At 46.7% G+C, this 22,649-nt stretch overlaps 1 protein-coding gene across 1 annotated transcript in view; it reads left to right on the top strand.

Moving 5' to 3' along the window:
* GALNT12 (polypeptide N-acetylgalactosaminyltransferase 12) overlaps positions 1-21,351 on the top strand; it is a 28,023-nt gene extending 6,672 nt beyond the window's left edge. Inside the window, 9 exon segments of the mRNA XM_006096508.3 lie at positions 2,667-2,836; positions 6,166-6,355; positions 8,397-8,582; positions 8,925-9,042; positions 10,370-10,546; positions 13,119-13,250; positions 15,659-15,772; positions 17,589-17,735; positions 20,527-21,351. Of these exon segments, the coding sequence (XP_006096570.2) occupies positions 2,667-2,836; positions 6,166-6,355; positions 8,397-8,582; positions 8,925-9,042; positions 10,370-10,546; positions 13,119-13,250; positions 15,659-15,772; positions 17,589-17,735; positions 20,527-20,667 (1,375 nt within the window). The 3' untranslated portion in view covers positions 20,668-21,351.
* Positions 21,352-22,649: the final 1,298 nt, after the last annotated feature.

The following is a 22,649-nucleotide window of genomic DNA, read 5'->3' as shown; positions in this document are numbered from 1 at the left end:
GGAAACGGACTTAAATGTAAAAGAAAACATATTGACTTCTATAGTAGAAAAGTCTGGGATGAGAACTGGGTTCAAATTATTTTGGGCCCTGGATTCAGGGATTCAATGGATATCATCAGAAAATGTTGGCTGGTCAGGCCTGGGGCATTTGACCTTACCAGAGGACTGTGTGTATGTAAATATACGTGTGTGTGTGTGTGTGTGTGTGTGTGTGTGTGTGTGTGTGTAACCACACAGACCGAGAGTCCAGGAGGCATAATTTCTAAAAGGGAAATCACAGTGCAATACTGTGAAGAAAGAGAAAGGAATCTGGGCAGATAAAACACACCAGTGGACATTATGACCTCTCTGGCCTGTTCTACAAAGAATAGGAATTTTCAATGTGATAACCTGAAAACAAAGATAAAAGCTCAGGAGGCGTTTACTGCACTCATTTCATTCGTCTCCATACACTACATAGACATGTATTGTGTTAGTGGAGATTAGAGTAGGCCCCACCCAATGTGGAGGTTAAATGGAATAATGCATGTGAAGTGCTTCTACTGCCTATCACGTAGTAAGCACCTAATACACGCTACTACCATTACCAGGTACAATGCAAGGCATGCTGGATACCCAGAGAAAAAGGCAGTTCAGCCACTGCCCTCACAAAGCACATGGTCATACCAGAAAGTTAAGGAAAGGATGGCTTATGTGAGTCAGCAGTGAATTTGGCTCTGAGTTTCCTTTTTAAAATTATTTATTTGCTTGTTTGTTTATTTTTAATGATTTTAGGGAGAGAGGAAGGGAGAGGGAGAGGGAGATAGAAACATTGATGAGAAACATCAATCGGCTGCCTCTTGCACGCCCTGCACTCGGGATCGAGCCTGAAACTCGGGCTTGTGCCCTGACCAGGAATCAAACCGGTGACATCGGGTTCCTGGGTCGACGCTCAACCACTGAGCCACACCGGCTGAGCTGCTTTGAGCTTCCTTTTGTCCCCTAGGCAAAAATGGAACCCTGGGTGACTCAGAGTTGTTCTTGTCTAATTGAAGGATGCTCAGCTTTTTATCAGCCAGGCAAAGGGGAAAGTATTTTTTGTGAAAACATTCCAGAAGGGCACATTGAGCAGTCACAAAGGAGAATGCCTCTAAGGCAGCAGTTCTCAACCTGTGGGTCTCGACCCCTTTGGCGGTCGAACGACCCTTTCACAGGGGTCGCCTAAGACCATCCTGCATATCAGATATTTACATTACGATTCATAACAGTAGCAACATTACAGTTATGAAGTAGCATCAAAAATAATTTTATGGTTGGGTCACAACATGAGGAACTGTATTTAAAGGGCCAGAAGGTTGAGAACCACTGCTCTAAGGGATGTTTTAAAGAAAGAAGGAGAAACTACCAGGCCCAGAAAAAAAAGAGAGGCCAGAATATTAAATTATTGTTCATTGAAGGCATTTGCTATGGGGAGCTAAAGAAATATGATCCAGCTTTTAAAAAGTAATCTTTTTTGTGATTATAAGAATGATGCATATTCATTATAGAACAATTTTAGAATGCAGAAAAACATAAAAATTAAATAATCAGAAATAATCTACTGCTCAGAGGTAACCATTGTTAACATTATAGCATATTTCTTTCTGCTTATTGCTTATGTGTGAGCATGTGCATACACACATTGTTGTGTATAGAACTGGCATTATGCTGTATAGATTTGTACTCTGTTTTTTTATTAACAATATAATGTTGTCATTGTCTTTTATTGTTAAATATCCTCTGAAGATGTGGTTTTGGGTGGCCATGTAGCATTTCTTCATGCAGCCATGCTACGTTTTATTTAACCATTTCTTGTTGGACGTTGAAATTGTCAATAGACTTTTGCTATTATAAATAATGTTGCAAAGAAAAATTTTTACCACAAGCCTCCTTTAGGATATTTCTGATTATTGTCTTAGATGAGAAGTTCTTAGATATAGTAATATGGCATCAAAGAGAAGAGGAACATTTTAAGGCTCTGAGTGTGTGTTGCCAAAGTGGTATGCAGCGTTCTTGTGACTTAAGGGGACTCAAATAGAGAACCCACCTAGACAAGTGAGAAAAGAGGCTTTGGGTTGTCACAGACCAATGGAAACAAAAAACAAAAACTCTGAGGAGGGGCTGACATCCTGTCCCAACTCTATTCGGTCCAGCAGAGCTTTTTCTGTCCTCCTGCTTATTATTATGAGAAGAAATAAATTTTAATCCAGAACAATAGGGATGTGATTTTAGACTAAAGGACAGTTCTTTAAATTGCATCAACTTGATTTTCGAAAACCTCACTCTCTCTCTCCCTCTCTCCCTAAAATTAATAAAAACATATCCTTGGGTCAGGATTAAATAAAAAAAATAAATTAAAAAAGCAGGCACATCCCATGCTGGAAAGTTTATACTGGCTGTAGTGGGAGACCTCAGTCTCTCGCTCCATACACCTCTCCATAGGCTCAGAGCAGCTCCATCCTCACTGCATGGCGGCTGGCCTTCCTCAGAATAGATGGTCCATGGAAGGGAACAATATGAAAATCTCACTGTCCCATGACCTGGTCTTGACCTATGTCCTCTTCACCCCATCCCTAGCACCCGCCTGGCCGGGTACACACACAGTCAACAGTCGGTTCTCCATTCCTGAAGTTGTGTTGTATTTGCAGGTGCAAAGAAAAGAAATACGATTATGATCAATTGCCCACAACATCTATTATCATCGCATTTTATAATGAAGCCTGGTCAACTCTCCTTCGGACAGTTTACAGTGTCCTCGAGACGTCCCCAGACATCCTGCTAGAAGAAGTTATCCTGGTAGATGACTACAGTGATAGAGGTAAGCCCCCGACATGGGCTCTTGGTGGGGCCTAGCTTTCCATGGCAGTGCCTGGGAGGTGAGAATGTGATAAGGCCTGGTAAGGACAGGCCTCCTGCATCCCCCTGTGTCCAGCTCCTGGTCTTAGGGAGCTCAGAGCCTGGAGGAGGGACACAGATGTAGTGACTGAGGGTTCTACCACATGGTGCTCCAGGAAACATGGGAAAGGGACTCACTGTGCTGGGTGCTCAGGATGGGTGGTAGCCTCAAAGGTTGAATAGTTTGTGGACAGCAAAGGAGGAGGGAGGGTGTTTCAAGTGGAGGGCATAGATGTGGAAAGGCTGGAGGTGCAGCTCCGTGTGGATTGTGTAGGACCTGCCAGTGGTTCAGGAAGGATGGAGGGCCAGCTGCTTGGGGAGAAGTAGGGAGAGGCAGGGAGAAGAGGTGGAGAAGGGTGCAGTGAGAACACAAGGCCAAGGAGCTGGGACTTTGTTCTAAGGGCAGGGAGAGCCATGGCAGGGTTTTAAGCAGGAGAGCTGTTGGGGAGAATCCCTCTGGGCTGGACTGTGGAGAATGGTGTACAGAGGAGCTGGGTCAGGAGGCCAGGGGCTATAGGGGTGGCCCAGGCGAGAAATGGAGACTTGGAGTCAGGTGGTGGCAGAGGAAAAGGAGGGAGGTGGGACTAGGGGTGTTCGAGTGGTGGCATCCACAGGGCCGGGGACTGGCTGAGGTGCAAGGAGGACCCATGGGCTTCTGGCATGGGTCCCCGGGTGAATGGTGGTGCCATCTTAGAGCTGGACAAGCCACCCAGGACAGGAGGAATGGGTCTGGGAGAGGAAAGGGTTGTTTGGTTTTGGATGTGTTGAGTTTGAGATCAAAGGGGACAGCCCAGACGAAAGAACTGAAGCCAGGGAGAGGTGTTCCATGGACAGGGTGGTCAGCGTCCCTGCAGGCCTGACCAGTGACCTAGGATCCGGCAATTCACATGCAGCCCAGGGCTGGTCCTTCATTATTCAGGGAACAGTTTTTGAGTTTCTACAGTGTGCTGGGTGCTGTTCTAGGCACTGGGGATCCCTGGGCAGCAAGACAAGTCCCTGCTCACTTGTCTTTCTCTGAGCCTGTTTCTCATGGGTGAATGGATTTATCTATACCTGCCTCAGGGTTGTGGTGAGGAGTAAATGAGATCAGGGATCTATGCACATGTACAGGACAGACCTTCATGTAGCGGCAGCACGGAGGAGGCACTCATCTCCATTTCCTTTTGTTCCTTCTCCCCGTCTGTGTGGACACTGTTCTGGCTCATACTGCATGGGCTTGGATCCACTCCAACACTTCGCAGCCATGCAGCCTTGAGCAAGGAGCTGAACCAGTTTCAACCTTGGCTTCAGCCCCTGTTTTAAAATACATTAATGTAATTCATTAACATAGATAAAATAAAATAATAATATTTCCTACCTTGTAGGGTTGTTGCAAGGGTTAAATGAGATAAAGCAAGGTACCAGTGCCAGGTATAGTGTTGGCACTTGTTAAATGATAACTTCTGTTTTTATGCAATACTAAACTAGAAAGTGCCGAAAATATTTCAGCAATGTCTTTATTCAGAAGCAAATAGCAGATTTAAAATGTTATCTTTAGGGCACTCACTAGGATTGATGGGATTCTGTGGCAGGCAGGAGCACGGTCCGAACCCTTCCAGCACAGCTCAGTTCCCTCATAAACGTGCTGCAGGCCCACAGCTTCCCTTTCCCATCCTGATAACCTGTAAAGCAGGTGAGATGCTCACTCAACCCATAATGGAGGCGAGAGTCCTGCCTGCCTCCTCCCGCCCTACGTGCACGGTCAGTCTGAGCTCCAAGAGGCTGACACCCCTCGAGGGTGTGGGAAGACAGTTCAGCAGACAGAAGATTAAAGCTGACCAAATCCACAATGAGTGCAGGAGGCCACAGGTGCACTTTTTGGGGTATTCACTGGGCACTGTCATAAGTTACCTTTGTGTGGGAAGTCCTCTGCCTTGCGCCTACCATCAACTTACTTGCAGTTATATTTGGAGTGGCAAGAATATTTTCACAAACTATGAAGCAACCTAGACCATTTTATAAAAATTTCCCCTTTCTTGATGATTGAAGACTTTGAGACAATGCCCATTTGATGTAGAGAAATTCTCTCATTTTTATTTTGCCCCAGGCGTACCCACCAGCCTCCACCTGACCACTGAGGGGTGTGAGTGGGGGCCTCCAGCCCTAGAGCCTATGAATGGAGTCGGGGGTCTGGGGTCAGCACTAGCTGTGGGCACATCCTTTCAACTTTTAAGGACTCATTTCCTCTTTAGCAAAAGAGGATGTTCTCCTGACAAGTTGTAGATTTCTTTAATAAAGTTCAGAAGGTGCACAAGAAAGCTCTGGGAGGCAGTGTTAAGCCTGTGGACTCAAGGAGGCAGAGTCCATGGGTTTAAATCATGGGCCCTCAGCTCACGTGCTCTGTGACCCTGACCTTGACAAGTTCCTTAGCCTCTCTGGCCTTAGTGTTCTCATCTATAAAATGGGAGTAATAGTGGTACCTACCTTGTAGGATTGTTGTGAGAATCATGTAAATCACTTAGCAATGAGCACAGTCGGCCCTCTCAGGCTAGCTGCCATTGTTATGACTACTATTACTGTGTCAACTGAAATATGCTACTGAAAAAATTTACATTAACAGAACTATCATAACATATAATAAAATTTGCATTAATATAACCATAATAATATAGCTATAATAAAAAATTTATATTAAAACTAGAGGCCCGATGCATGAAATTTGTGCAAGAGTAGGCCTTCCTTCCCCCGGCTGCCGGCACCAGCTTCCCTCTGGTACCTGGCATCCGGGCTTCCCTCGCAGCCCTGGCTTCGTCCAAAAGGATTTCTGGTCTAATTAGCATATTATGCTTTTATTAGTATAGATTATTCCATATAAATTAAAAATTTATAGCATATTGCATAATTAATTAACATAAATTAACAAATTTATATTAACACAATTTTTCAGAAAAATTGTGGTCAGATGGTTCTTGAGCTTTTTATTTTTAAATGTTCATAAGTCAAGGTGTAATGTATTTTGGGGGTAACAGTTTTATTGAGATATATCTGCATACATGTCACCCATTTTAGGCATTTGGTGGTTCTGGAATTCCTCCCCCCCAGTCTCCCCTGGCCTTTGGGGTGCTTGCAGCCTTGGTTCTGGGTGAGATGAGCATGTTCCAGGTGGCAGAGCAAAGGAGGCTTATGTCTGTTTAGTTTTCTTTTGGGGACAGGGTGGCCCTGGAAGGACCTGGCTTGGGCTGTGTGTCCCTCATTGTCCCACTTCCTCCCCAGAGCACCTGAAGGAACGCCTGGAAAATGAGCTGTCAAAGCTGCCCAAGGTGCGCCTGATCCGCGCCAACAAGAGGGAGGGCCTGGTGCGAGCCCGGCTGCTGGGGGCTTCCGTGGCAAAGGGCCAAGTGCTGACCTTCCTGGACTGCCACTGTGAGTGCCACGAGGGGTGGCTGGAGCCACTGCTGCAGAGGTACGTGAGCCGTCCGCGTGGGGAGGGTCCCAATACTACACAGAAGCAAAAACAGACTGATCACCACGTGTGAGCGGTCATGGGGCGCCTGGGTTCAGTGGCTCCTTGGACAAGTCCTTTGTCACTGGACAGTGTCTCTCTCAGATGGTCCTAACCAGGAACATAGCCCATTCTTTCCATGGGCTTTTGGTAATAGATGTTCTCGGTTGCCATGTCCAGCGGGTAGTGCTCCTGGCATTTTGTGAGCTGGGAACCAGGGATGCCAAACATCTGCAGTGTGTGCAGCCTGCACAGCAAAGGATGGTTCTGCCCAGATGCCAGGAGTGAGTGCCTCTGTGGGCACTCTGCTACTCGGCCTGCACGCTCCATAACCATGACTCAGAGTCCACTCCAGTGCTGACTCCCCAGTTTTCTCTTTCTTGTAAAATTTAGGCTACCCATGGTTCCAACCAGCTTGATCACAAGTCACAAATTCTTGGGGTCTTTGCTAGCGACTATGCAGCATCTTTGAACCTGCCCAGCAGGTCTGCCTTGTCCCTCTCACCCCTTTTAATAATGCCCTCAATTTATTTAAAGAATTGGGCATTGGTAGTACTCACTCTGCAATTTCCTGAATTTAGTGAACTCAGAAGCTTGATTTTTTGTCTCACATAATCCATCCTGAATAGTGCGATTGTCCCCAAACTTGTAATTCTTACCTCAGTGTCATTCATAATGTCATTCATTTCTGGTGTTATTCTAAAAACCCTTATAGCTCAAGTTTGGTGGATCTCTGTTTCTTCTCACCATTGTTTTGTGTGACTAATGATTTTTAGGTATCAGATTCCAGATAAAAGACCCCAGAACGTAACCCAGAGAAATCTAGTGTTCACACATGGTCCAGTCTCAGCTCATCTTTCCTCATGTGCTATCAAATGCAAAAAAACACAGTCTAGCAGCAAGCCAAAGGATGGTTGGGCTTATAATAATGATTGTGGAGGAACTAGCTAAAGCATACACACAGGCTGATGCCTGCAACAGAAAATCATAGTGTTTCCCACTGTGTGTAATGTTTCACAATAATAAAAACGAAAAGAAAAGAATAGCAGTTGTTCTAGGTTCTCTGCCAGCCATCTCACGGACATTCCCATGTTAACTCTATGTGTATATACAGGGTGGGCAAAAACAAGTTTACTGTTGTGAGTACGTGAAACACAGAGGTTATTCTTGTATTATTATTTATTAATTATTGTATCATTTTCCATACAAACAACTGTAAACCTACTTTGCTCACTCACATTGGGCCCTGAGAGGTGAGATGACGCAGCTAATGTTCACACAGTGAATAGGATTAGAATTTATATTCTAACTCCAAAGCTGGCCCTTTGGTCTGGGGGCATCTCTGCACAGGGAGATTATTATTTCTTGACATTTTATCCTTTTTTAAATATATAAATTTTAAAATATATTTTTATTGATTTCAGAGAGGAAGGGAGAGGGAGAGAGAAACATCAGTGATGAGAGAGAATCATTGATTGGCTACCTCCTGCAAGCCCCCTACTGGGGATCAAGCCTGCAACCCAGGCATGTGCCCTGACCGGGAATCGAACTGTGACCTCCTGGTTCATAGGTCGACGCTCAACCACTGAGCCAAGCTTAATGTTTTATGATTAATTGTGATTAAATGAAGGAACCTTTTGCAGTCTTGAGAAATTGAAAATCTGCTTTCTCTTTAAAAAAATTACCTTTGATTTTTTACACATCTTGACTTTCATAGAGGGAGTCATGGTTAGTGGGAATATCCATAGATAGAATCAGAACATTAAAGCTGTGGGATGTTTCATATTAAGGTCAGAATCCTTGCTCCCCGCTTTCCCCTAAACCCCCAAGGTGGTCTCCTGTCTGACATGGCTGCAGACACCTGGAATGAGAGAAGCAGGCCTTTCTCACATGGGTGTTCCTCCTTCCGAGTGGAAGGGTGAGGGGAGTTCATTCCCAGATTTCCTAATGGTCCTCCTGTACCCATCCACATGGAGAAACGGGGTGTCCTGGGTGCTTGCAGGATCCAGGAAGAGGAGTCGGCAGTGGTGTGCCCGGTGATTGATGTGATCGACTGGAACACCTTCGAGTACCTGGGGAACTCGGGAGAACCCCAGATCGGCGGTTTCGACTGGAGGCTGGTGTTCACGTGGCACGTGGTTCCTGAGAGGGAGAGGATGCGGATGCGGTCCCCTGTCGATGTCATCAGGTCAGGGGCGACTTCTTTGAGCGAGCCTCATTGCATCTGGCTAACATGTCAGTGAAGGCCCTTGGGAGGGATGGTTAGCTGTTGGGCCCCCCACCGTAGTTTACACATTTATCAGGCACAGAGTTAGGTACTTGCCTGTGGAGATGTCTGTGTGCTTCCCCCGGGCAGGGACTGTGGGGTGTGGCTGTGCTCCCAGGCCTAGCTTAGAGCTGGGCAGAGCCTGAGCTCAGGGTACTCTTTAGAGATGCATGACTGGACTGAAGGGCTTGTGGTGGGAAAGGAGTTCAAGTAGCAGTGGTTTCCTGCTGCCTGCATGGCAATATGGATCTCCTATGCTTCTAGGTCTCCAACAATGGCTGGTGGGCTGTTTGCTGTGAGTAAGAAATATTTTGAATATCTGGGGTCTTATGATACAGGAATGGAAGTTTGGGGCGGAGAAAACCTCGAATTCTCCTTTAGGGTAAGTATTCCAGTCTTCTCTTTGGGTTCATTCTTAACCTATTTTCTCTCTCTCTCTCTTTGGGAATGATGGGATTTTATGAGGTCCTGGTACACTTTCCCTCCACATTGGTAATTTATCCAGAAAGTCTGAAAGATGATAATGGCACATGCTTGCCTTCTTGTTTAAACTTTAAAAAATATCTACTTTTAAATAGATTTGGGGTAGGAAAGGGCCTTGCAGGCCACCTAGTTCTTTGCTCTCACTACAGCGGGAAGAGCTGGAGCCCAGAGAGGGGAAGTGACTTGCTCAGGAGTGAGTGGCAGAGACTAGACTAAAACTTGGTTCCTGCCTCCTGAGTCCATGTTTTGGAGACTTGATTTGCTTAACTGTTTATGAAGCGGCCTCTTTATTTAGCACAGCAACTTTCAAACCTGGACACATACAGAATTGGTGGGAAAACTCATTAAAAAGGCAGATTTACAGGCACCGTCTCCAGAAAGTCAGGCTTGATGGGTTTACTGTTGGGACCAGAAATGTGCCTTTTGTAATAAGCCCATCTGCCGATTCTGCTATCCACGACTCACAGATGAGGCCCCTTGGAGAAGCCCTAAGCTTTTCAGTGGGTTTTCCAGTTAACTAACCTTGCATTTTAAGCATCAAACCCTTATGTTAATGTAAACTTTTCAATAGAAAATTTAAATATTTTATATGGTTTCCTGCTTAAAAAGAGTTACCTAACGAACAAGAATTTGGCCTTCCACTGAGGACTTACCCCCCCCCCCCCCCCCCCCCCCCGCCAATCATTGGTCATACCTCCTATGGACAGTGGGGTGTCCATGGCGATTTGCCCAGCATGCAATGGCCCCCGACGACAGTTGAGTTGTAGAGTGGCTTTTAATGGTCTTTCTGCCTTTTCCCTAGGTGTCAGGCTGCTCTGCCTGCCTCTAGAAGCTCTTCCTTTCCCCCTCCCAAACCTCTCTTCTTACTTGCTGCTTTCCTATCTTCTGTGGCTAGCAGATCAGGTAATCAGCCTGCATTTTACATCCTGAGTGAATGGGTTCCCAGCGAGGTCAGCGATGGGTCCCGTCACGCATCAAGTGCATGAGATTTAGTGCATGGACGTGGGGTCTTGGTTCCAGGGCTTGTTTGTCTCGGGGCTGCTTTCGTACTCTGCCTGCATTCTGTGTTCTGAGGGTGCTGTGGAAGTGGCCTCCTGCCCGTGGCGGGTGAGAGTGTGGCAGTGTTCGTCATGACTTCTGTGCTCGGCCTCCTGGCCGCGGGCATTATGGGCCAGCACCTCATCCCCTGCTCACCTACCGCGGCCTCTCCTCTGCTCTGTGTGCAGATCTGGCAGTGCGGTGGGACCCTGGAGACACACCCGTGTTCTCACGTGGGCCACGTTTTCCCCAAGCAAGCTCCCTACTCCCGCAAAAAGGCCCTGGCCAACAGTGTCCGTGCAGCTGAAGTGTGGATGGATGAATTCAAAGAGCTCTACTACCACCGCAGTCCCCACGCCCGCTTGGTGAGTTCCTGCCCCCTGCACTCAGCCTCGCCTCATCTGAACAAAACCAGCTCATCTGGCCTCTGTACCATAGTGGACCATGTCCCAGAAATAGAAAATAAATTGGGTGCTCATGTTACAGTATGGGACAATTTTATTCCTTCACTTATAATTTACAGTTGATTCTCGTTATTTGCAGTAATTATGTTCTATAGTCACCATACACACTGAATTTGGGAACACTGAGTCATCACCCTTGGGGGAAATACAGGATTAGGTTCATGGAAGCCTCCAGCAGGTTGACATTTTTGTCAACCGATCAATACATAACCATGCTTTTATGTGTGTTTCATCTTATTTAATATATTGTTGGTTCATTACATGGGACTCATAGCCAATAGTACTGTCACTTATGCATGAAAAAAGGTTATTAAGCACACAAAATTTCCCCGTCAGGCACCTCACAGCCTGCTTACACTGAGGAGCATTCCACGGCACTTCAGCGCTACGCTCAGGGGCCATTTCCAATGGTGAACTCCCCAGCGCAAAGCACAAAAATCTGAAAGATGTGACATTGAAAGGAGCATGAAAAGGGCGCTTGTTTACAGTGTGAGAGCCTAGAACATGCACATTGGGTGACTCACAATTTTCCCTGCCCTGTGTATGTCCTCGAATGACAGAAGCCGGAGAACACTAGTTGATCTTAGGGCTACAAGCAAATTTTAACAAATAGGTCCACTGCCCTTGCACAGCCCAGCTCTGCACACCCCAGGACAGGGGCCCACTGACCCTCATTCCCATAATTAAGAGGGCTGCTTGGCTAGACAAGAAGGTCTGCTCCAAGACCTCTTTCCTGGCCACTTGAAAATCTCTTCTGATTCCTCACAGCAGCCCTTCAGGCTGGCTCTGAATTTTTCATTTTATAGAAATGAGGAGCCGAAACCGGTTTGGCTCAGTGGATAGAGTGTCGGCCTGCGGACTGAAAGGTCCCGGGTTCGATTCCGGTCAAGGGCATGTATCTGGGTTGCGGGCACCTCCCCAGTAGGAGATGTGCATGAGGCAGCTGATCGATGTTTCTCTCTCATCGATGTTTCTAGCTCTCTATCTCTCTCCCTTCCTCTCTGTAATAAATCAATAAAATATATATTAAAAAATATATATATATAAAAAAAAGAAAAAAAAAAAGAAATGAGGAGCCCTAGCTGGTTTGGCTCAGTGGATGGAGCGTCGGCCTGCGGACTGAAGGGTCCCGGGTTCGATTCCAGCCAAGGGCACATGCCTGGGTTGTGGGCTTGATCCCCAGTGGGGGATGTGCAGGAGGCAGCCGATCAATGATTCTCTCTCATCATTGATGTTTCTATCTCTCTCTCCCTCTCCCTTCCTCTCTGAAATCAATAAAAATAAAAATAAAATTAAAAAAAAAAAAAGAAATGAGGAGAAAACTGAAACTCAGAGAGAGCTTGAGTTAAGGAACTTGCCCCAGGCCTCAGAGCTGATGCGGGAAGAATTGGGCCTGGGGTGTGCACACTCTAGTGGACCTCTCTCTGGTCTGCAGAGCCCTGAGCTCCCTGGGCTTCTCTCTGCCTCTGGGTTCCAGGCTCATTGCTTCCTCCATCTTGCCCAAGGTAGAGAAACATCGATTAGTTTCCTCCGATTTTCCTCTGATTTGCACCCAGACCAGGGCTGGTATCGAGCCTGCAACTGAAGTATGCACCCCTAACCAGGAATCAGACCCGCAACCCTTTGGTCCATGGCTGATGCTCTAATTACTGAGCCAAACTGGCCAGGGCAGAAAGTTCTTAATCAGTGGTTTTGTCCAGAACACTAAACTTCCACTAGTATTTATTATTGTAGCATTCTGCTTTTGTCATCATCTATATATATAAAAGCCAAGCAACTGGAACGCCGGAATGACTGGTCACTGTGACGCATACTGCGTTGGCCAACTGGCCTGATTGGGGTCCCAATCGCCCCCCCCCCCAACCTCTTGTATCCCCTCCCCCACGGCCTGGCCCCAAATGGCCTGGCCCCAATCGGCCCCCATTGGGCGGGTGGGCGGACCCTACCCATGCACGAATTTTTGCACTGGGGCTCTAATAAGTATATATTTAGACTTCAATACACTGAGCACATAAGGTTTTCATTCATGATTACAGCTAGAATACTTACCTGTGTTTGAAAGTGACTGTCAGATATGAGTAGTAAATTGGAATGTCATTGTGTATGATCGTTGCTGACATTTTGCTGGTCTGCGATCACACGTTCATCATTGATTTGCTGGCCCAGGGGTCCAATGCAGCCCCAGGGCTTGGCTTCCTCATCCCACCAGCAGGTGCTTTGTGTCCTTCCCTGTGCACCTGGTTGCACCTCCCTGTCGCAAGAGCACCTGGGAATGTAGTTGTGTGACAGTCTCTCCTGCTGGTGTGCTCCACTATGTCTGAGGCTGTTTTTGGTACTCTGTGCCCTGCACAGGGCCCGGCACACATTAGGTGCTCAATAAAAGCTTAGTGAATGAGTGGGCCACAGTGGAGAGCAGGGCTTTGATAGGAAGTGCCGTCACCTTCAGCGGCTCACTGTTTTGTTCTTTTCTCAGGAGCCCTTTGGGGACGTGACAGAGAGGAAGCAGCTTCGCGCCAAGCTTCAGTGTAAGGACTTCAAGTGGTTCCTGGAGACCGTGTATCCAGAACTGCACGTGCCTGAGGACAGGCCTGGCTTCTTCGGGATGGTGAGCGAGGCGGCCCATGCTGGGCAGGGAGTTCTGGCCCCCAGGTCTGATCAACAAACCCTGGGCCAGAAAGGCCCCTTTGTGGGGACCACGGCCAAACTCCTCTCCCTTTTCATCCACTGTTCTTCCTTCTCCCTGTGAGGGTTTGGGACTCAGGTCCAGACTGTCAGTCCTGGGCGCCATCTCGAAATTGATGAGTATAAGCCTCCCATTTTATTGATGAGGAAACTGAGGCTCATTTGGTGTTTCCATGTCGGAGTCTTTACCAGCACCTTGTAACATTATTTCAAATCTCAGTGGCCAGATCAGTTAATTACCAACTCCGGGATCCACAAAGGCAGTGGTGGGGAGGGGAGCGTCACTTCTCTTATTTCAAGAAACCTAAAAGAAATGTTCCTGGGGTGAGGCCAGCTAAAATGTCTGGTGCCTTTGGCTTTTGCTAGGAATTGCACTGAATTAGCAAGGGAGGGCTCCTGGCCATGTTGATCAGAAGTGCTGGTGTTCCCCTGAAAGTCTTTGATAAACACCAAGCAGGATATTCATGCATTAAATTCAGTTTCCTTATGAATTTATACCGGAGAGATGGTATCATGAACCCTGTCCCCGAGATTCTTGAATTATCAACATTTTGCTTTTCTTGCTTTCCCTCTCCTCTGCTCCACTCTCCCATATTTTTCTTTTTTCAAGGAAACCCCAGACATTGTGTCATTTTACTCCTATACACTTCAGCATGAATCTTAGTAAAACGTGGACATCATCCTACAAAACCACAGACCGTTACCACCCCTAACCAAGTGAACAACAATTTCTTGGTGTCATTTAACATCCATCCCTTATCCAGATTCCCCCAGATTTTCAAATTTCTCTTGGAGTATTTGGCAAGTTCCCTTTGGGATCCAAACAAGGCCTACACATTGCATATGGTCGCTGCATCTTCTAAAGTCTCTCTAATCTAAGGCAGGCCTTCTTCTTCCTTCTTCCTTCTTCCTTCTTCCTTCTTCCTTCTTCCTTCTTCCTTCTTCCTTCTTCCTTCTTCCTTCTTCCTTCTTCCTTCTTCCTTCTTCCTTCTTCTTCTTCTTCTTCTTCCTTCTTCTTCTTCCTTATAAATTGTGCCTCTCCCCCACATTCTTTTTAAAAAATATATATATATTATTGATTTTTTACAGAGAGGAAGGGAGAGGGATAGAGAGTTAGAAACGTCGATGAGAGAGAAACATCAATCAGCTGCCTCCTGCACACCCCCCACTGGGGATGTGCCCACAACCCAGGTACATGCCCTTGATTGGAATCGAACCTGGGACCTTTCAGTCCGCAGGCCGACGCTCTATCCACTGAGCCAAACTGGTCAGGGCCCCCATATTCTTTACAATGGAAGTGAGGTCTAAAAGTGTGACTGGAGTTGGAGAAATCTCTCTGGCAAGGACCCTTCACAGGTGTGCTGTGCACTCCTATCGCGTCATAGAGGGAGCGCGCACTGTGTGGTCCTCCTGCTGGTGGTGGTGAGATTGATCATAGGTTCACGGGGAGTCACGGGGACTTGTCCTGTTCCCGGCTCCTTCACACGCAAAGCGATCTCAAGAACGCGGAGGGCTGTGCTTTCCGAGCTACTGGGCTGTGGAATCCTTCCTTCTATATGGCTGAGTCTTGTCATCAGACTAGTCAAGAGTAGACAAGGGCCAGGGCAGCAGTGGGTTCAGAGGGTTCTTTGAGCTCTCCAGGAAGGAATTCAGAAAGTACTTGAGTTTTCCCCCAGAGGCTCCTGGAAGGGAGGAGGGAACATGGAACCTGCCATGGTTTTTTTTTTGCTCTTAGAGCGATTAAAGGGTTTTAGAGCCAAGAGATACATCAGAGGTGACGTTAGATAAGACACTGCTGAGTGATAGAGAGAGCACTGGACTTGGAGTCAGAGGTCCTGGATTCAAGACTCAGGTTTCTCCACTTGTTGGGGTACCTTGGGCAACATTGGCTCTTTGAATTATGCTGTTTCTAGAGTCTAGAATGGTGGCCTTGTGATCTGGGGAGTGCCGAGTCTGTCCATTGGGGTGTCCTTTGCTGATGCGTAATAACAGGAGCTCCTTGGTATATTGATGAGGCGCCGATCCAGCTATGTTTGGACTAGTGCAGCAATAAGGCTACATTAAAGAGAAATGAGGAGTATGGGCTTTCAGGTCATAAAAAGTTAATCTCACTGATCCTCAGGTTTATCACCTCAAAGTGGGGTTCTGATCCCCGCCTATGGTATAGGGTGGGAAAGCATGTTTAAAGTGAGAAATGTAAGGGGCTCTTACCATTGAGTCCAGTTCTTGAGGCAGGTGCTTCTCCCACTCTGTTGACCCTCCCTCGGAGCCTTGGGTGGAGTCTGTTGTGTATAAGTCTGGACCGAAAGGCCCCCTGTGCGTTTTGTTTAGCTGCAGAACAAAGGACTGAAAGATTACTGCTTTGACTATAACCCTCCCAGCGAACACGACCTCACGGGACACCAGGTCCTCCTGTACCTCTGCCACGGGATGGGCCAGAACCAGGTACGTGCTGTTCTCTGTGGCCTGTTCGTCTCCTGCGGGGGCAGCGCAGTGGGAGGCTCGGTGCTCAAGGGGTCCTCGGTGTGAGCCTCTGACGGGGAAAACGAGGGGAAATTATGTGCTTTTAAAACATTACGTGTTCACTATTTTTTTCATTATAAAAGTAATATATATACTCACTACAGAGCATCTGGGAAGTATAAAAAGTAGAAGTGAACAGAGAATGACAGGACGCAGAGCAACCACCACAATGATTAAGACATATTTACTTCCCCTCTTTTTGTATGTGTTTTACATGGTGGTTTTCATATGTCTATATGTTTTCCCTCTGCGTTTCCATGATCTTGATCATACGTGTGTTATTAGACATCCTTTGAGAAGACCATTCCTACGGCCTCTGACAGGTCTTTGTGTGGCTATATTACTGTTTACTAACGATTCCCTGCCTCCCTGATTTTTGCGATTATAGATAATCTTGCCACTAACATCTTTGGTCAGTAAAAAAGGAAGGAAAAAAACCCCAGCAGATCTGCATTTTGGATGACTTCCTTATCATTAGCTGTTAAACAGAATTGCAGGTTTTGATGCCGAGTGCCACCCTGCAAAGCAGTGTCCAGGGCAGTCACCTCAGCTGGGCACCGGGGCAGACCTGAGTTAAGTGCTGTCCTTCAGGCCGGGCAGGGAGCATGTCTGGAGGGTCTAAGGACCAGGACAGGACCCCGGCCCAGGAAAGCAGATGGACCCACCAGGCCGGGGCCAGCAGAGGAGGCAGGAGAGCCGCAAAGCGTTGGTTCCAGACCTCAAAGCCCGCTGTCCTCAGAGTTGGCAGATACTGGAGACGAAGGGGTGGGGTTCAGGTTTTCTTCCACCTGGAGGTCCTGCAATTCCTTATGACTGTCAAGCCCCCTTATGGTCAACAGTAAACTTTCATAACTCAACCCCTGCAAACTTAAGTTACTCAGGTTCTCCAGCACTTTTTAGAACAGTGCTCAAAGGTGGGCCTCCGACGGCACCAGCAGCGTTCCCCGAGAGCTTAGAAATGCAAACTCTCGGACCCACCCTGTCCCTCTGGAACCCCAGCCGCTTGTTTTAACCAGCTTTCTGGGAGATCCTTTTGAGAGGCAATGCCCCACGTGCCTTCAGGATAGCCACCTGTGTCCAAATCTCCCGGAAGGGCGGGGTGGTGCAGGGCAGGCAGGAGGCTGAGTGTCTTGTTAAAAATGTCAAAATGCAGCTTCCTAGGCCCTCCTCAGACGGAAGGGCCCTCAGTCCCTCTCGGGGATGGGGCCACAGCCTCGCACGCGGCTCTTTCCCGGGCACTCTAGAGGAGGAAGCCATCGCTCTGGAAGAACCAAGTCTTCCCACTGGCAGTCACATTGTCGGCTTGCGCACAGCACTTGATAGTTTCCAAGGCACCGTTGCACTCATTGTATCTCCAAGGGAGGAGGACGAGAGGATTGAAGGAAAGGAGAGGAAATGGCTAGTCCAGGCGGCGGAGCCCCAAGTGCTGGCACTGGGACGCATCCATTGTCTTTCCTGCTGTTCCCCACCTGCATGGGGACCAGTCCCGCACTCGCTATCTAACAAGCAAGGGAACATGAGAAAGGCCCCTCCTTTCACACTTGCTGAGCTCCACACCACGTCCTGAAATGCTGGGGGGACGCGCAGGAGGCTGACTGATCAGACAGGCTAGTGTCAGCAGGCGAGGGGAGAGCGAGGGACCCCGACTCCCACGCTCTCGTGACCCCTGTTTCTCATCCAGCAATTCCTCTTTCCACGTCAGAGGGTAACTGACGCCTGTTGGCTGCTCTGTTTTTAGTTTTTCGAGCACACGTCCCAAAATGAAATTCGCTATAACACCCACCAGCCAGAGGCCTGCATCGCTGTGGAGGCAGGAACAGATATCCTCATCATGCACCTCTGCCAGGACACGGCCCCGGAGAACCAGAAGTTCATCCTGCAGGAGGTGAGTGAGCGGTCGCATTCCTTCCTCTGTGGGCTGCGGAGGGGAGCGTGGAGGCACAGGGATGCCGCCATGTATAGGAGAAGGTCGCAGTGACCCTGAGTCCCTGGCCGCACTGCTGGATCCCAGGGTCCAGTGTCAGCCGCTTTCCTTTTCCCCTCACTGACAACTCCTCTCAGTCCCCTTCTCCCCCCCCCCCCTCCCACCTTCCACCTTGAGCTGCAGCCGCAGAAATGGGAAGAGGACCTGCCGCAGATGGATTAGAAGGAAATGGGATCTAAACAAGTGAAACAGATCACCAGCGTGTAAGGATGGGAGGTTAGATGGAGGTATAAGTCACTCCTTCTCCAAGCCTCCTTTTCGCAGCTTTAAAGTGTGGGCAGTCATAGTTTCCTCGTCTTAACTCTCGCGAGGATTAGATGTATGGCTAGGAATATTTGGGAACTAGGAAGCTCTTTCAAGATTAGTCGTTACTGTCAGCAGAATAACCAAGAAGAGATCTCTCTGAGGGAGTTGGCTCTCCATCAGAATAGCCGTTGAGTTGGAATTGGGTGTTATTTCAAGCATGAAGGGCACTAGCTCCACTATGTTCACGGTCAGCCCGTGATGCGACTCATAAATCAGTCATATCCTTTGACTCACAAAGAGGGCACTTGAGGGAATAAAACCAAAGAAAATAATTCAGAAGAAAAATTAGTTCCCTTTATCTCCGTGGGAAGCTGTCATTCCCAGACTGGCCCCAGGGATGGAAAGGGTCATCTAGACTGCTTATAAATAGGATAATTCCAAGTAGGATTAGAAGCTGGAGTACTTTTTCCTGCAGAAAATGTTATGATTAGCAATGTAATTTGCAGGCTCCGTGGAAAAGCCAGGCACCATAGTGTTGTCTACCTGATATAAAAAAATGAGGGGGATATTTCTGCAAACCCCAAGAGTCTGTGACCCTCTGCAATGCCCTCCCCCTTCTCTTCTTTCTTTCACTGGAAGCCATTGTAAGCCCTCAAAGAACAGTAATGCAAGATAGAGGCTACAAAATTGGTTTGAAATGTTATCTTAAATTTCTTTTTTAAAAATTAAAAACATTTAAAAAATTATTTCAGCGAGAGGAAGAGAGGGATAGAAACATCAATGAGTAGAGAGAATCATTGATTGGCTGCCTCTTGCACACTCCACACTGGGGATCAAGCCCACAACCCGGGCATATACCCTGTCCAGGAATGGAACCGTGATCTCCTGGTTCATGGGTCAACGCTCAACCACTAAGCAACACCAGCCGGACTATCTTAAAGTTCAGTGACCATTTAAGGAAAAGTCTATTCAGAAGGGTGGGAGGAGGGGTGCTTTACTTAATTCCAGGCATATCTCAGAGATATTGCGGGTTCTGTTCCAGACTACTGCAATAAAACAAGTATTGCAATAACGCGAGCCACGTTAATTTTTTTGGTTTCCCGGTACATAAAAAAGTTATATTTACACTATACTGTAGTCTCTTAAGTGTGTAATAATAGCATATGTTTAAAAAACAATAATTAAAAATACTTCATTGCTAAAAGATGCTCACTATCTTCTGAGCCTTCAAAGTCATAATAATTTTGCTGGTGGAGGGTCTTACCTTCAATTTGTAAAAAAAAAAAAGCATTATCTGCAAAGTGCAATACAAGGATGTGTAATAAAATGAGGTAGCCCTGTGTTTACTTTCACATTATTCTAAAGGCAATTTATGAGCACTTTAAAAGGTTCTCGTGGTTAATATTTTTGAGATTCCTTTGCATCTAATTTTATTACCAAGGCTTCTCTTGCCCTGGACCAGGTTATGTCACTGTTCTGCCCGTTGGTCGCCAGGCCATGATTAAGTTCCTTGGGGATGTACCGTTTACAATAGAAAGGGGGGTTAGGGGGAGGAAAACTCCAGGACCTGGGGAGAGATTTGCTGAGTTAACTCAGCAACAGTTTGGAAAAAGAAGAGGGAGGCATTAAAGAGGATCATCGTCTTTGGGAGTTTGGGAATTGACACAGTCTGTGGAACCCGCTTTCTCTCTGCTGACTTGCTCCCCTCCCTCAGCTGGTCTGTAGCTGAGCTGGGACTAAAGCCAAGTTTCCTGACTCTCCATTTATTTATTTTATTTTTATTTATTTATTTATTTTTTAAATGTATTTTTATTGATTTCAGAGTGGAAGGGAGAGGGATAGAGAGATAGAAACATCAATGATGAGAGAGACTCATTGATCGGTTGCCTCCTGCATGCTCCCTACTGGGGATCGAGCCCACAACCCAGGCATGTGCCCTTGACTGGAATCGAACCTGGGACCCTTCAGTCCGCAGGCCGGTGCTCTATCCACTGAGCCAAACCAGCTAGGGCGACTCTCCATTTAAATACATAAGAGAAAGAGATCTCCAGGGATGGAATTAGTTGACCTAAGTGGAAGAGATTCATAAAGAGTCTTTCTTTGGTCCTGATTTCCCTGAAGGAAAAGAAAATTTGTCCAGCTGAGATATAGGATCTGGCAGGTCCCAAGAGCAGCCAGCAGGTGGCACCATTGGCCCTGACAGCGGAGTCTGGGACCCCGTGAACTGCTCCTGTGAAAGGCTAGCATGACACATGCTGTACATACCTAGCCCTCTCTCTGCACAGACGGGCCTGGATTGCCTTTCCACATGCAGACACTTACTGCTCAATAGATTTTTCTTAAACGATCAAAGTTGCCCTGAGCACAACACATTTTAAGGAAAAAGGTACTTTCTGAGAAATGCTTATAATTCTCTTGAACGTCCGTTGTCTATGATCTTTTGTAGGACGGTTCTTTATTTCACATACAGTCCAAGAAATGTGTTCAGGCTGAGAAGAAGGCACTCAGCAACAGTTTCGTACCGCTCTTACGAGACTGCACCAACTCGGAACATCAGAAATGGTTCTTTAAAGAACGCATGTCATAAAGTGTCGCTGCACCACGGAGACCACATGGGAGAGGGGGCCCTGGACGTAGCCCAAAAGACTTCGCCTCGTGCAGTGACAGGCCCACCCAAAACTTGGCTGCTCTGTTTTATAAGGAAATCACTGTGCAATTTGTGAAAGCGATGTGGTAAGAATGTGAATAAGCTTTGTACTGTTTTTTGAAAACTTTAAAATTGTTCCCAAATACCTGGTTTTCAAAGGGTAATCATAAAATGTTAATTCTTGGTAGTCAGAGAATTAAAAGCCTTCAAATATTTTTCTATCAAGATCGGTTGTGCCTTTTTATTCCCTTGGCAAAAAAAGTAAATGTTTTACTCTGGTATTTACAAGGATTTCCAGGTATGAAGATGTGTGCACGTGTTGAAGTTAGACTCGTGTAATGTACTTTGCATAAACTGATAATACTTCAGATGTTGGTTTCGATTTTTCTCACTGTGGACAGATGGACAGTGGTAACATTCTGCTGATTCCTTCAGAGCATTGAGATAACATAGATTTATTTAATAAAGAGTGCTACTTGGTTATGTATTGTTGCCAGAGACAAACCTCCAGTTAAAAATTATGTTAGCCAAAGAAGACTAACCAAAGCTGAAATCTCAAAGGAATAACTTGATATCCTGGGCTAATAAAAACTTCCACCACACGGGTGGACTTCCAACAATGCATAGCTGTTGTGTGGCTGGCTACTTTTAGCAGTTACCACTAGGACTTTAAAACATATTTATGTCATTTTTAAATTTTTATCACATTAGTGTGAGGGAGAAATTTGATATTCTCTATGAAATTCAGTTTTCAGGCTTGTTCATTAATACTATTTGGTCATTTAAAATCGTTTTGTGCTGCCACGGCTGCTGTGAAAGTTTCTCAGTAATTCTGGTTCATGCAAGATCTCAGATCTGCCCTAACCCGTTTGACTCAGTGGATAGAGCATCGGCCTGTGGACTGAAGGGTCCCAGGTTCGATTCCGGCCAAGGGCATGTACCTTGGTTGCGGGCACATCCCCAGTAGCCGGTGTGCAGGAGGCAGCTGATCAATGTTTCTCTCTCATCGATGTTTCTAACTCTCTATCCCTCTCCCTTCCTCTCTGTAAAAAATCAATAAAATATATTTTTTAAAAAAAGATCTCAGATCTACTTCTAAGATCTTGTCAATGTGATGAAGTCAATGTGAATGCTTTAACAAAGGGATGAGAGCATTGCAGATCTTTGTTCTTACAGCCAATCAGATGTGAGAGACGAAGACGCATGTGCAATGGATTAAAAAGTCTCAACTTGTGTCTCAGGCTCTTTTTTATTCAGATTCCCCTCTCTGAGGGTTCCAGTTTAACACTTACCCAGAAACTACTCCAGCTGACCTGGCTTGGGCCAAGCTGATGTCCTTTAACCACTTTGAACTTTAGTGTCTTTACCTGTAAAATGGGAATAATGAAATCAAGCTCATGGGGTAGGTTTTAGGATTAAATGACATAGAGCAGGTGATGGCTTAGCTGAGTCCCTGGCATACAGAATGGGTTTGTTAAAAATCTGTTTTCATAAGTTTGCTTTATAAAATATGAAACTTAATAAACTTCCATAGGTGTTGATTCAAAAATAAATATTAAATAATTTAGTTATTCTGTCTTTATGAGATTAAGTAGCTCCTGAGCAGGCAGGAACAGGGTATGAGCCCCTTCCGCCACAGTTCAGTTCTCTCCCAAAGGCAAGGCGCTAGGGGGTCGAGGCTTTCCCTCCCCATCCTGGTGACCTGTTAAGCAGGTGAGATGCCCCGCTCAACCCGTAATGGAGGTGAGAGTCCTGCCTGCCTCCTCCTGCTCTACCTGCACGGTCAGTCTGGGCTCCAAGAAGGGGTGCCCGCCCCTCGAGGGTGTGGGAAGGCAGTTCAGCAGACAGAAGATTAAAGCTGCCCAAGTCCACAATGAGTGCAGGGGGCCACAGGTGCACTCCTGTGGGCGTTCACGGGGCAT

Source organism: Myotis lucifugus, unplaced genomic scaffold (assembly GCF_000147115.1).
Source record: "Myotis lucifugus unplaced genomic scaffold, Myoluc2.0 scaffold_180, whole genome shotgun sequence".
Taxonomy (NCBI): Eukaryota; Metazoa; Chordata; class Mammalia; order Chiroptera; family Vespertilionidae; genus Myotis; species Myotis lucifugus.
The sequence above is the reverse complement of the archived record's forward strand: the minus strand, read 5'-3'. Positions and strand labels throughout refer to the sequence as shown.